Source organism: Emys orbicularis, chromosome 16 (genome assembly GCF_028017835.1).
Source record: "Emys orbicularis isolate rEmyOrb1 chromosome 16, rEmyOrb1.hap1, whole genome shotgun sequence".
NCBI lineage: Eukaryota > Metazoa > Chordata > Testudines > Emydidae > Emys > Emys orbicularis.
The window spans coordinates 12,578,294-12,592,903 of record NC_088698.1 but is presented as its reverse complement, the minus strand read 5'-3'; the positions used below and the strand labels follow the sequence as shown (position 1 = coordinate 12,592,903).

The window sequence follows — 14,610 nt, the reverse complement described above, 5'->3', positions numbered from 1 at the left end:
ACCTCTGCTATACTGCTCAGAATACTTGCATCTTGTGGTAGCTACCCCCAATGTGAATAACATATGGGTCTAGTCCTGCAGTGTAGATGGGACTGAACAACATTTTAAACCATGTTTGAGAACCATGCTACAGCCCTACAACGTCCAACCTTGTGACACTGGTCAGACACACAGTAGATGGGAAAGCCAAGCCACGCTCCAGCTGTATTGGGGGACAACCAAGTTTTAAGTGGGCCCCCAAATCTCTGGTTGATATCACAGTGCAGATGAAACCATGACTTTCCTACTCTGAGTGAACAAGCACTTATCTACCCCCATGCCTCCATTCTCAGGAAGCAGCACTATGTTCTAATCCAGGGGTGAGCAAACTACAGCCAGGGGGCCGCATCCAGCCGTCCAGATGTTTTAATCTGGCCCTCGAGCTCCTGGCAGGGAGCCGGGTCTGGGGCTTGCCCCACTTTGTGCAGCTCCCGGAAGCACTGGCATGTCCTCCCTCCGGCTCCTACACATTGGGGCAGCCAGGGGCTTCCACACGCTGCTCCTGACCCAAGCGCCGCCCCCCGCAGCGCCCACTGGCTGGGAACCACGGCCAATGGGAGCTGCAGGGATGGCACCTGCGGACGGGGCAGCGCGCAGAGCCGCCTGGCTGCACCTCTGTGTAGGAGCCGGGGGTGGGGGGACATGCTGCTGCTTCTGGGAATTGCTTGAGGTAAGCGCCCCCCAGAGCCTGCACCCCTGACCCCCTCCCATGCCCCAACCCCCTGCCCCAGCTCTGATCCCCCTCCTGCCCTCTGAACCCCTCAGTCCCAGCCCGGAGCACCCTCCTGCACCCCCAACCCCACCCCAGAGTCCTCACCCCCCTCCCTGCACCCCAACCCTCAATTTCGTGAGCATTCATGGCGTGCCATAGAATTTCCATACCCAGATGTGGCCCTCAGGCCAAAAAGTTTGCCCACCCCTGTTCTAATCATTAAGAGTCATTTTAATTAAGATCTATAGCTGACATTTTCTAAGAGGTTCCCAACTCCCATAGGGCCAGCTCCCACTGAAATGCAATAGGATTTAGGACCCCAATTTTCTTAGACTCCTTGAAAATAGTAGAGGACTCCTATGTCCTCTACTGTTCAGGTCCTGCCAACTCTTAACAATGGAAACAGAGGATGATAAAGACAATGACTTTTCTATCACTTAATCTAAATTCAGGATACCTTCAGCCCTCTCCTCCTCCCACCGTTCATAAAGGAACCCTGTCCTCAGCTGCTAACCCTAACGCTGCATCAGAACTTTGGCTCCACCTCTCCCAGCTCAAGCTGTTGTATATGATCCACCTTTGAGGAAACCCATGGGATTGGGCTCTGTAGAGTCATGGTTTGGGAATGATTCATAGATTCTAGGACTGGAAGGGACCTCGAGAGGTCATCGAGTCCAGTCCCCTGCCCTCATGGCAGGACCAAATACTGTCTAGACCATCCCTGATAGACATTTATCTAACCTACTCTTAAATAGGAAGACACAGATAGGTTCAGCAAGTAGATTCATCACACACATGCACCCAGATGGGCTGTCCTAGAGGCGATATCTCTGCACTGTGGGAGATTTGGGATCTGGGCTCATGTACACCTCACACTGTTGGACAAAGACCCCCTGCAGCCGATGAGGCGTTGCACTCGCAGGCTCTGAAGAGAATCCCAGATGGTGTTCAACTGAGAGGATGCAAGGGCCCTGGATTGGTGTTTGAAAATAGGGCTACAGCACAAGGAGGAGGAGGATACCCATGATTTAAAGAAAAAGGAAATAAAGGAAAAATTGACTTTTTTGGGGTAATTAAAGAGCCCCCAAGCATTACTAAGCATGAGCTCTTTGTTGCATCGCCTGAAGACTCAAGAAGCTGCAAACAAGTGAAACCAAAGCTAGTATCCTCAGGCTAAGAGCATGACCTGTCCAGACTGTAAACTCTGCCCTTCCATTCCCAGCCCCTCATCACCACCAAGCGAAATTCCACGCTACACTCTGCTACTTAGTAAGCACCTGTGAAACCACAATCTGCCCCTTCCTAGAATGGTCCCACAACCACAGCCTGCCCTGCAGCAATGCCAAGTAAACCGCAGCTTGTTTAGCGGGATGTGGAGGGGAGAACGCGTCGGAGAAAAACCCTAAAGCTTATGAACGCATTTTCCTGAGCTCTCTGTTCAAGCCACTCTTACAATGTGACTGCAAGCACATTATCAGCGATTCCTGGGAAAGGGCTGAAATTCACTCAGGGACGATATGGCACTGTCAGGTAGGAAGGGATGAGAGACTAATTACCTGTCCCCCTCACACTCCTCGCATCATCGATGACCATTAGAATCATGTTCTGTCATACAACAATATATTCAGCTGTCAAGGGCACAGCAACGTGAGCCAATGACCTCCATACAAGAAAACATAGCCAGCTCATAACTGGGTGTTCCATGTACACGCGCCCAGGCAGCCTTCCAGAGCCCAGCCATCTCCACAGTGTTACTCCAAACTACAGCCTACCATGTGTGCTTCTCAGGTGACATTTAAATAGAAAGCTCTGTAGAAAGATGATCTTTTGACCTCAAGGTTCTGCTGCCAAAGTGCCAATTCAGCATGACAGGGCTCAAACTCTGGGAACCTGTGCTTGCAATGGGAACGTGGCTGGGACACTGTCCCCACCGCGGCACATGACAAATAGCACCGTGGCCACTTTATACAGATTCCAATTGTTTGGGGGTTATTATTCGCTTACTCACTCTCTCTTTAGAGCCGAATCCTGGGTTTTCCTGTTGTCATGGGCTGGGATTCACTGCTTCAGTCCTGCTTCCTCTAGGACACATGGAGCGGAGAGATAAGCCCTCCCTTTCAGTCCTGTCAGCTAGAGATAAGGGCAGGAGCTTTATTATTTTCCACCTGTTGTCTACCAACCACAGTAGAATACAAGTAAGGAGAATCTCAAACTTCAAAAGCTGGGAAACTGGGGGAAATAAAAGCTTCCTAGATGAGTTTCAACTAGGGTAACCAGAGAGCAAATGTGAAAAATCAGGACAGGGGTGGGGGGTAATAGGAGCCTATATAAGAAAAAGACCCCAAAATCGGGACTGTCCCTGTAAAATCAGGACATCAGGTCACCCTAGTCTCAACTCAATAGTAAGGGTTAATCAATGCAAAAGAGATTCTGGGATTAGAAATGAGCCAGACTTCAATTCCTGGAGGACAGAAGAAACCTCTCTACTCTTTCGTAAAAATGAGCTTAAATAGCTAAAGCATATAACCATTTTTTGGAAAGTAACATGCACCGACGCAGCTTCTTAGGCCAGCCTAGGAGCAGCCACATGCGCGGTGCTGCTCTGCAGTAGGCCTAGCTCAGACTCCTCTCTCTGCAGGTTGCCAAGCCTTGAGGTCATGCCCCAGGGTCCAAGCTCAAATAAACTTCTGAAGCGAAGGTGCTTGTACGGGTAGCGGAATGGATGGGGAAAACGGTTTTGTCTGATCCACTGCTAGTGTTTAAATTAGTGTTTAAAGACTAATTTAAAAAGAGACAAACTGAAGGAAATTAAGGGCCAAAAATTAGATTTAAAAATAAACTGTCATTATAGTATGGCAACGAAAGCCAGGAAATTCCAAGTCCTGGCTCTTATTTTGTTCTTAAATCATGGCATTGTATATTGGAAGGGTGTGTGAAAAGCAAGTAATTCAGTGCACATACAGCATGTGATGCTGCATAGAGACAGCACAAGCACATTCCAAATGGAATTCCAAACTCTGGACTTGTTGGCTTCCCTCTATTTATATCGCAATGGGTACAATTTTTTAGCATGCTTTCATACTGTACCTAGTAGACAGGGCTCTGACTGGTGCCTGCCACAGACTTTTTTCCTGGAATAATAAAAACGTCCATTTTGAGAGATACACAGAGAAGGCTAGCTGGCCACCCACCCAGATCTCAGCAACCACCCTTCTCACCTTCTGAGGCCTGGTCTACACTACCCGCCGGAATCGGCGGGTAGAAATCGACCTCTCGGGGATCGATTTATCACGTCCCGTCAGGACGCGACAATCGATCCCCGAATCGACGCTCTTACTCCACCAGCGAAGGTGGGAGTAAGAGCCGTCGACGGGAAGCCGCGGAGGTCGATTTTGCCGCCGTCCTCACAGCGGGGTAAGTTGGCTGCGATACGTCGAATTCAGCTACGCTATTCGCGTAGCTGAATTTGCGTATCTTAAATCGACCCCCCCCTGTAGTGTAGATGTAGCCACAGAGCGGTACACGTGAAGGATGCTTAAGTTTACTGCCACACTCCAGGGGACAGATGCCAACATGGCAACTGCAATAACAACGGTGTTCAAAGCAAGATTTCCCAGCTTCAGATGGAAAAAGATCTCTAAGATCAGGCACATGGCAGCATAGCACAAAAGACTGTCAAGCTTTTGGAAAGTCATAATCAAACAGCTAAGATAATGCTTCAATGCTGGAAGAGTCTGTTCGGTCCCCAGAAATGCCATCTAAGGTTTCAACTGGATAGAGCAGTCTCCTTTGTTTTCTATTCCAAACTGTTATTCACTGCTAAAGTCACTGTTGTGATGATCCTCTCCAGTAGTGATCCAAGTAATTCCATCTTATCAGATATTAACTATTATAGCTGGAGCACTAGCAACAGCTATGGTCTAGGTTGCTGAGATCTCTAAGCGAAGTCCCTGGTTTGAGTCACACATAACTTTCTGAAATATTCAACTATCAGGCTTAAAATTTCCAGTCTTGGTCTCCTCAGAAGTGATTTCCTTTTTCTGAAAAGCGTGAGTGTAGCGGGGTGGTCACCCGCTCCGGCCCAGAAAGAGTTAGAGCCAGCCCTGGGAGAGGGCTGAGGCTGGGAAGGAAAGCCTGGGCTGACTGGGGAAGGCAGTAACAGCTGGGGCCACGCCCCAATCAGGCGCAGCTGGTCCCTATAAGAGGCTGCAAGCCAGAAGCCCAAGGAGTCTCTCTCTGCATTCAGAGAGAGAAGGGCCTGGCTGCAGGGAGCTTAACTAAGTGCCTAGAGTGGAGCAGGGCTGGGGAAAGGCCAAGGGAGCCGGGGAGCTCCGGCCTAGGAAAGCCCCAGGATGCAGGCCTGGTAAGACCTATTAGGTACTGGGTTGCAGGGGGCGGCCCATGGGTAGGCAGAGGCAGCAGGTCCGAACCCCTTTGCCTGTGATGAGTGGCTGATACTGCAGTCTGCCCCAGGGAACGGGGGCTAGATGGAGACCGGGCAGTAGTCAAGACTGAGGCAAGGTGGGGATAGTGGGTGGGGGTTCCCCTGGGAGGGGGAGACCCAGAACTGTGGGGGTGCTGCCAGGGGGCAGCACCCAGGGAAACGGACACCGGGGTCCTGGGAGGGACATGGGGCCAGTGGCAAGGCGGATCACTGGCCTGCAGGGGGCGCTCCAGGACGCTGGAAGATCTAATTCTCATAGACTCATATTCCCATGGACGACCAGCAGGAGGCACCACAGGGGTGAGTCTGCACTGCTACAGTGAGCAAAAACAGTTCTGCCATTTTTGAGTACATGGAAAGTGGAAAAACAAATTTAAAATACACTTGGCCCGTTATAAAAAAATCTTGCAACAATTTTTTGAACAGCTGTGGCACAGAAAGTGCTGGTGTTAGAAATTAAAACGGAGCAGGGAAATAGCCTTCAATGAAGAGAAGTGCCCTTGGGCAAGCAGCTGAAAAATGATTGAGATTTGACAGCATTATGAGCCCCTGACTGTGCTGCATATGATCAGAACAATTTGTACACTCATTTAGTTCGTAAGTACACAGATAAGAAAGGTCATATTGCACACACATCGATGAATAACCTAGCTGTGCAAACAAACATTTAGTGACCCAAGCAATGAAGGAAGTTCTGAAGGGGCCCACTGCACTGCTGGAAAGGATATGCCAAGGGCTTAAAGCAGGGCATTGCCCCTTTGCATAATGGTGAATCACACCCTCTGGGCATAACATTTCCATGAGTAGTGGTGAAAGCCTGGTGGAGATGAGGACTTTATGTTCAGGGTGCACAAAGTTTTCCACACAAACCCCTCCATACTTTGGAAGGTGAAAGGCGCATGGCTCCTAAGGCCACAGGATTGGAGCCGTCTCCTGCAAAGCTCAGATGGTGCATGGGGTAGAGCATTCCAGTGCCTTGCTGAATCACTTCATGTATAGTACACCTTTTCTCTACCAACCCCTCTCCCCCTAGGAAATGCACACAGACAGGGAACCAGCAGTAAGGGTACATGGTCAACCTTAACTTAATCATTTTGACATTAGTGTACCTAACCATCCAACTTTCACATTCTTCTGACAATTTTTGATATTGTCTATGAGAGGAAGAGTCCGATGGGTTAGAAAGAAAACTTTGCTCCTGATGAACTGTAAGGGAAGGATTTGCCCTGACTGGATGGCAAAAGTCCCTCTCATGAATCTCTCAAAAAATAAACACACACATGCAGTACAGCACATCAAATTGCAAAGCCCCACAGCACCTCACCATACTTCATCTTCCCTCTTCACAGCAAGGGCAGAACTACACCTCTAGGAGGGGGAAAGTAAGGAAGAGTGCCCTATCTATCTTGCATTAAGTCCATGAGACAGTCAGGTTTCCTTGGAAAGGTGCTTTTCAGCATCATTGCAACACAGAGCATAAGGCTAGACAGCCACCCCTACCAATAGGGCATCACACACACAAAAGAGGGGTCTCACACCAACTCGTATTTGTTTGCAATTACAACCTATTACAGCTGTAGCCATAACAGAGTTATTCACCAAATTCTGAAGACATTAGCCTCCTGGGGAGTACAAAATGGTTTTTCAACACCAGAAAGACCAGCTGCCTGGGGATTATGGCTATGATAAAACCTCTTTTGCCCTCTGACCTCTTAGGAGGAGAGCATCAGGTTATAGGACAATGGAAGAGCCACAAGGGCTTAAGTAAACTGATTTATGAAAGGGGGAGTTGAGGGAGCCATGGAGCAGGTTCTGAAGATCACTCACCCAGAGCCAACTTAGACCAAAAAGGAAGGATGCCACCTCAAAGAAGGAGCATCCTAGCTGAGGACAGGCCATTTAGGGGGGAGGGATAGCTCAGTGGTTTGAGCATTGGCCTGCTAAACCCAGTGTTGTGAGTTCAATCTTTGAGGGGGCCACCTAGGGGTCTGGGGCAAAATCAGTACTTGGTCCTGCTAGTGAAGGCAGGGGGCTGGACTCGATGACCTTTCAAGGTCCCTTCCAGTTATAGAAGATAGGATATCTCCATTAATTTAAAATTTAGAGATTCACAGACTAAATGCCATTAAAAAGAGAGAGCGACTCCAAAAATTTTACATGCAGCTTCTTAGCCACCTGGGATTAAATATTAAACTAATAAAAAGGTTTCTACAATTTTAGTTCTCACAGAGGCCCAACTACACTTCCAGAGTGAAGAATACAGGCCAAAGGGGAAGTCAGAACAGCTGGCCATTCCTACTAGACAGCAGTGTGAAAATAGTGCCTCGTTGCACCAGAACAAGAAGTCAACCCACATGTAAATAGTCAAATTATGCTGCCAAGATGTCCCCAGAGTCATTTATCAAATCACCCCTCAACCCAATTCCCATCTTCAACCTGAAGATGGCCCTTGTACTAGTGCAGGGGTAGGCAACCTATGACACGCAAGCTGATTTTCAGTGGCACACACGCTGCCCGGGGGTCCTGGCCACCGGTCCAGGGGGACTCTGCATTTTAATTAAATTTTAAATGAAGCTTCTTAAACATTTACAAAACCTTATTTACTTTACATACCACAATAGTTTAGTTATATATTATAGACGTATAGAAAGAGACCTTCTAAAAACGTTAAAATGTATTATTGGCACGCAAAACCTTAAATTAGAGTGAATAAATGAAGACTAGGCACACCACTTCTGAAAGGTTGCCGACCCCTGTACTAGTGGCTGACAAAGCCATAAGCCAATGAGATCAGCTCAGCAGGGAAATGTTACTTCAAAGTAAAATAAAAGGCACAGACTATTCCAAGCTATTCTGCTAATTTCAGTTTATAAATCCAGCTTCATAATAGCTAAAAGCTGATAGCTACATCCATGGAAACCTCCCTCCATAGCATGTCCCAGACCAACCACTATCCTGTCTCAGGATTTGTCTGCATAAGAATGTTGCACCAATTTAATCTAAATCAATTTAAAATCAAGTTCAGTAAAAACAGATCATACACTCTGCCTTTAGTATGACAGTGTCTTATTTCAGCTTATACAGCTTTTACTGCGCATTCTATATATGCGTTTGCTGCATGGAAGGAAGAAATACAGCTAGAGACTTTTGCATAGTTGGTATCAATCTGGATTAAGCCTGAATGCCTACAACAGAACCCTGCTCCATGAGGGTTCAGACTATTTTGTTCAGACTTGAGCCTCAGGTGAAATTTTCCTCACAGCACCCCCTCCCACCACTAGTCATCAACACATATGAAGCTGGATCTATTAGTGCCCACTCCTCCAAAAAATGACAATTCCAAGCTCCACACCTCTGGATTTCTACTCCGCTCTGCTTCCTGTCTTGGGGGTTAGGGAGGGGGGAAACAACACAAACTTCTTCCTTGGTGTCTCCCATCAATTGAACCGAAGCTAAGTGAAAAGGTGTTTGAAGCTTTGCAGATGCAGTGTGAGACAGGGTGCATTTTCCTTAGGGCTTCCGCTAGGTCTTCTGCATAGTACATCATCCTTGGATCTTTCTGTCAGCAGGAAGGAACAAATGGCTCTTGAAGTTTACACAGGTGTGCACTTTTGACACAACGGCTCAGCTGTGCCAGGCTGCATTTTGAACAGACCCCAGAGTTCATCTTGATGGAAGATTATATAAAAAGATCACAGCGTTGCAGACCTTTTATAAATGAGGTGCAGGCTAAAAAAAAGAGTTCTACTGATCACACTTCTTCCAGCGACCACCTGGCATGTCCCATACACAGAGAAATGCCAGCTGCCCCCACCCCAGAAGCACTCTCGAACACATACACATAAATGAAACACATGTCCCTGTGCCTGAGTCACACACCCATACACCCACCAACAGAGCTGGCATTTGACAAGGCATTACTCTCGCCAGCTTCACGCAGGCAGTGTCCCAAAAATGCCAGCCAAACAGCTATAAAGATTTGCCATTTTCAGGATTGTCTAAGTTTACACAACAAACAGATTTAGATTCCTTCACCTATTGCAAAAGTTTCCAGGTACTACAACCTGGGGAGGTGGGGGGGGGGGGGAAGAGTCCTAGAGACACCTTATGTACAGTACTTCAGCAGTGTACACATTAAGGATGTGAAAATGCGAAGAGGCCTCAATCCTAGGTGTGACTGCCACACATTGAAGAGAGGTGACAAACTAAGACACGGGGAACCTGACATTTTACAGGCAGTCATTTCCATTCATCAGCAAAGAGAAAAACTAGATCCAAACCAGAAAACGTATCCCATCACCTGATTTTGAGCAAATCCAGAATAACCTATCAATAGTATATGTGCAAGAGCCAGAGACTATCACCAACACCAGCAGAAAGCCAGTCTCTGCTCGCTGCTGTTGACTGGTAATTTCTTGGCAGATGATGCATGGAGCTTATCAGCGAAAACACAAAAGCAATAAGAGAAGATTCATTTCTGTCTCTCATCTTCAGAGCATTCAATAAACACTCGTCAAAGTAGTAATTCTCGCTCAAGCTTCATAAATATAGATCCATGTTCAAATAACGATAAGGTGCTGGCTCAGACAGAGAATTCTGTGTCACGGCCCCATTCCATCCTTAATTCACCCCTCTATAATCAGATACCGCAGAGCACATGCTGAGCAGATCTGCAGCACCAAACAGGTTTTACAAACTGCTTCTCTTGTATTACGCAAGATGAGCTGATCTTTACCTTGGCCCTGTTCCCCCAGAGCGCCTTCACATCCCTATCAGAATCCTCTGCAAACCTCCTCTGCTTTACACAATTGCCCCCCCCCCCGACCCCGTCTCATACATGGTAGCTACTACCACCTTTTTAGCCAATGATGGAAGGATGAAACCTGACATCCTCCAGAGCAGACACTTTGAAGGGATGAAAGGGGCTCACTTGCCCACAGGGTTCAGCTCACTGCCTCCACAGCACTTCCAGCCCAGGAAGCAAGAGGCTCAGCCTGTAGCTCTGCCATATGGCAGTGAAGATCTCCATGAGTATTTTATTTTAATTCTAAGAGTAGGATTTTCAAGAGGGCGCCGTGTTAGCCTACCTGCAATGGTAGTTTTACCACTGACTTCAATGAGAGCAGAGTTAGGTCTACGCAGAGCATTTTTGATAAAAACCCACCCTTAAACAATAAATTCAGTCTTGCTTGCCACAACGTAAGTGTAGTGTTGACAAAGGTATTCCCACCCGCACGCCATCCTATAGTGACCTCCCCTGGCAGATCAACAAGTGACAGGGAAGTCTTCTGGGGCCAAAGAAATATTGCTGGATCACAGCAGCTTGAGGGGTATACGTCACTGGGGGGGGGGGGGGGGGGGAAAGAGTCCTTGGGCTGACTGCCCAGAAATATAGCATCAATGTGGAGAGGGGGGGTTGATTCCTTGAATGGTTTCCCACACAGCTCCTGCAGCAGCAACAGCAGCTAAAGATTCTAAACACCATTAACCGAGCTGTCAGCTGTGGTCGAGGAACAAGCAAACAAGATATCTTTTGTGTTGCTCAGTCCTTAGGCAGCTGCAGGAGAGGGGAAGGGAAAAGGAGATGTTTCGGCAGAAGGAACCCTGGGTGATCTCCCCGACACACCCAACAGAGAAGAGCATCAGCAATCATGGAATAAAAAGAGAGAGGCTATGGAATAAGCACACAGTTTCCCATGTACTGACATCCTATCCTTCCTTTTAGCTTGCAGTTATTTATTCCAAGGGCTATTTTTTAAACCTGGGGAAATTCCAAGTTCAGCTAAGGTTGGAAAAAAAGCACATTCAAAGCCTTGTCTGTCCATAACCCTTCAGGGACAAGGGAAATGAAAGCATCCTAGTCAACTGCAGTAACTCTCAGCGTCCATTAGCCAGCGATTGGCAAGGCCAGACAATTGCAAGGCTGGAACAAGCTGGGAGCTCCATGGGCTGCCATGCAGGCACATTTATGCTGGATGCCAAGAGCTCAGGCTTGCAAGGCAGCCAGCCAATATCGTAATGGTGTGAGCAACGTGTTTACATACCACAGAAGAGGTGGGACAGGACACGTGGCAAATTAAAAGGCAGGAAAAGGGAGCAATGGCTGATGGGAAAAGGAACATGCACACACAACCATCTCAAGCGCTCTCAGCTGTAATTAATAGAACATATTATAGGGCAGCAGTAGCAACTCCCTAGTTAGGGTGACAGTGAGATATGCACGTAGCACAGGACCAAACTCCCTTTGTTTCACATTTTAAGGATTATACTTCGCCTCCAAACCTGGCACAATAATTCTTTGGAGGACAATGGAATAACCCAAATAATGTGTCTAGATAACATTTACTAACTTCAGCAGAGGAAACATGCTCCTTCTGGAAATTGTGCCCCGATTTCCCCCAAACTTCTTTGGATTCTTCTAACAAAACCACCACTATCCCCCAAATTCCCAGTCTCTCTCTCTCACACACACACACACACACAGACCCCCACCAACCCCACCCTTTTTGAAATCTAAGCGTCTTTTGAAATTTTAAAAATTAAGCACAGAGTCCCTCGTTCTGGATAGCATAAATGAGCTGGGTTAAGATTAGCAGACAGAACTTCTCAGATCAGTCTACTGCTTCTGTTTTATAGCAGTCAGCCAGACTTACCAGCTGTTCTCTGCACATATCCCTAGCAAGCCCTGGAGGCAGTCTGGGCAGCAGAGCTTATGGGAATGGGCTCTAGAAGTGGGATGGGATGGGATGGGATGGTACAGTACAAACATAGATGAGAAGTGCAGCTCTGAAGAGCACAGGAGTGGAAGTAGGGTTATGGGGAGGAGAGACCAGGGGAGACACCTGCTATGCGGCACCCTGTATGCTGAGACATATATAATACATAACAACGCTGATAGCTATCAGCACTTATTAAAAAAAGGAAATTCCTTCACAAGTAACTTCACTAACTTTGATTTATGATTGCTATAGACTCATAGCTCACCAATCCCCGACATAAGAAACAAGGAAATAAGTAGAAAAAGTCATTCAACACCCCATTTACACTCTTCTCGTCAGTTTCCCATCCCAAATTTCAACTGCTTCTCTTCCATCACCCGCAGCCCATGTATCCATCGAACAGTCTGAACTCAGACTACTAATATAATACACATCCACATTTCAATGCTGCAATTGCTTCATAAAAATCAATACCAACCTCAGAATGATCTAGAACGTAGATCACTCATTCATAAAACTTTCCCTAACCGTTCAAGAAAGACATCTCTCAGCCATTATAGCTCCCTTCCCCATACAGTTACAAGAGCCACAGCTAGATACAATGCAATTGATGATAGCCACACCAACCCTAGATTAATCATCAGAACACTGGAACATACAGCCAGTGAATGTGGCTGGAGTTCAGGGGTGCCCACTGGCCATTCCAGACAAAGGTGGAGATGCATGGTCAAATACACTCAACATTGTCCACAGAGGATGATAATATTAGAATAGGTTTTCTCTTTTCCATTATAATACCTAGCTCTTATATAGAGCTTTTCATCAGTAGATCTCAGAGCACTTTACCAAGGAGGTCAGTACCATGATACCATTTTACAGATGGTGAAATGGAGGCACAGCGAGATGAAGTGACTTGCCAATGTCACCAAGCTGGCCAGCGTCAGAGCTGGGAACAGAACCCACATCTCCAGAGTCCTAGTTCAGTGCTCTATCCATTACACCACACTGCCTATTTTCCCTTCTTGGGCCACACCATCCCCTTCTTGAGAAGCCAAGGCATATTCTAAAGTTTCCCTCCTCAGGTACTTGAGTAGAGCAGGTCTCAGTTGAACTGGAAACCCATCCTTCCACCTGGGCCTAGTAATGTGATGACAAGGAATGCTATAGAGAGGAGACAGCATTGTGGAGCAGTGAACAAGGTGCTTTTAAAACACATGTTCCCAGCAGGAGCCTTCATTGCTCTAACACCCAATTCTTTAGGTGACTCTGTGTCTGTGGGGTACAGGAGCAGCAGCCTCCAGGCTGGCATTGTAAGGAAGTTGGGAGGGAGGATGGAGAAGCACAGATATTGCAGAGTTCCATCAGCAACACAGTAGGGGCTGCAGTGAACTCACAATTTTTTAGTTAGTTATTTCCATTTTTTAACCTAATTCTTCTCCTTTCTCACACTGCAATTTTCCCCTTATGGAGGATGAAGCAGAACCAACCAGTTCTGGAAGGGAAGTTAAAGGCAGATATAACCAGCCCCAATAAAAGGAGGAGGGAAACCACAGGGCAGGCCTGACCAGAACCTGTTTTGATTCATGGCATCTGGCAGTCAGAGGCTTAGGGACAACCAGAGCATGGGATTGCATCCCTTACCATTTTGGCTAATATCCACTGATGGACCTACTCTCCATGAATTTATCTATTGTTTTTAAATCCAGTTATAGTTTTGGCCTTCACATCATCCCTGGGCAATGAGTTCCACAGGTTGCCTGTGCATTTTTTGAAGTAGTACTTCCTTTGGTTTGTTTTAAACCTGCTGCCTATTTTCCTTGGGTGGCCCCTGGTTCTTGTGGTATGTGAAGGGGTAAATAACACTACCCTATTCCCTTTCTCCACACCACTCATGCTTTTATAGATCCCTCCCCCCCCCCCTTAGTCATCTCTTTTCCAAGATGAGAAGTCCTAGTCTTTTAAATCTCTCCTCATATGGAAGATGTTCCCTACCGCTAATCATTTTTGTTGCCCTTCTCTGTACCTTTTCCAGGTCTAATATATCTTTTTTGAGATGGGGCAACCAGAATTGCACGCAGTATTCAAGATGAGAACATATCATGGATTTATATAGGGTCATTATGATGTTTTCTGTCTTATTACCTATCCCCTTCCTAATTGTTCCTAATATTATTAGCTTTTTTGACTGCTGCTGCACATTGAGCAGATGTTTTCAGAGAACTATCCACAATGACTCCAAGTTCTCTTTCTTGAATGGTAATGGCTAATTTAGACCCCATTATTTTGTAAGTATAGTTTGGATTATGTTTTCCACTGTGCATTATTTTGCATTTATCAACATTGAATTTCATGTGCCTTTTTGTTGCCCAGTCACCCTGTTCATTGAGATTTCTTTGTAACTCTTTGCAGTCAGCTTTGGACTTACAAAATTACTCAAGATAGTTATCATCTGCAAACTTTGCCACCTCACTGTTTACCCCTTTTTCCAGATCATTTATGTTCTATCCAACACCTCTAAAGTTCAAATCACTCCTGCAATCCGTGGTTAGCAGTGGCCCCACACCAAGGAATGTGATTTCCACCATAAGATACTTCCACCATGGAGAGACCCCACAGAGAACAAAGGATGCTGCACTAGCCCCATGGAGAACACAGGTGGTGCCTTATGCTAAGTCACCACCTCCATACAAGCAGGC

At 46.7% G+C, this 14,610-nt stretch overlaps 1 protein-coding gene across 2 annotated transcripts in view; it reads right to left on the bottom strand.

The window, feature by feature from the left end:
- BCR (BCR activator of RhoGEF and GTPase) overlaps positions 1-14,610 on the bottom strand; it is a 122,642-nt gene that overhangs the window by 86,223 nt on the left and 21,809 nt on the right. The window contains exon 5 of one of the 2 annotated variants that reach the window (XM_065417579.1): positions 3,343-3,364. The exons of the other annotated variant lie outside the window; for it this stretch is intronic. Coding sequence (XP_065273651.1) covers positions 3,343-3,364 — 22 coding nt within the window. The remainder of the gene's footprint in view (positions 1-3,342; positions 3,365-14,610) is intronic. 2 annotated transcript variants of the gene reach the window in all.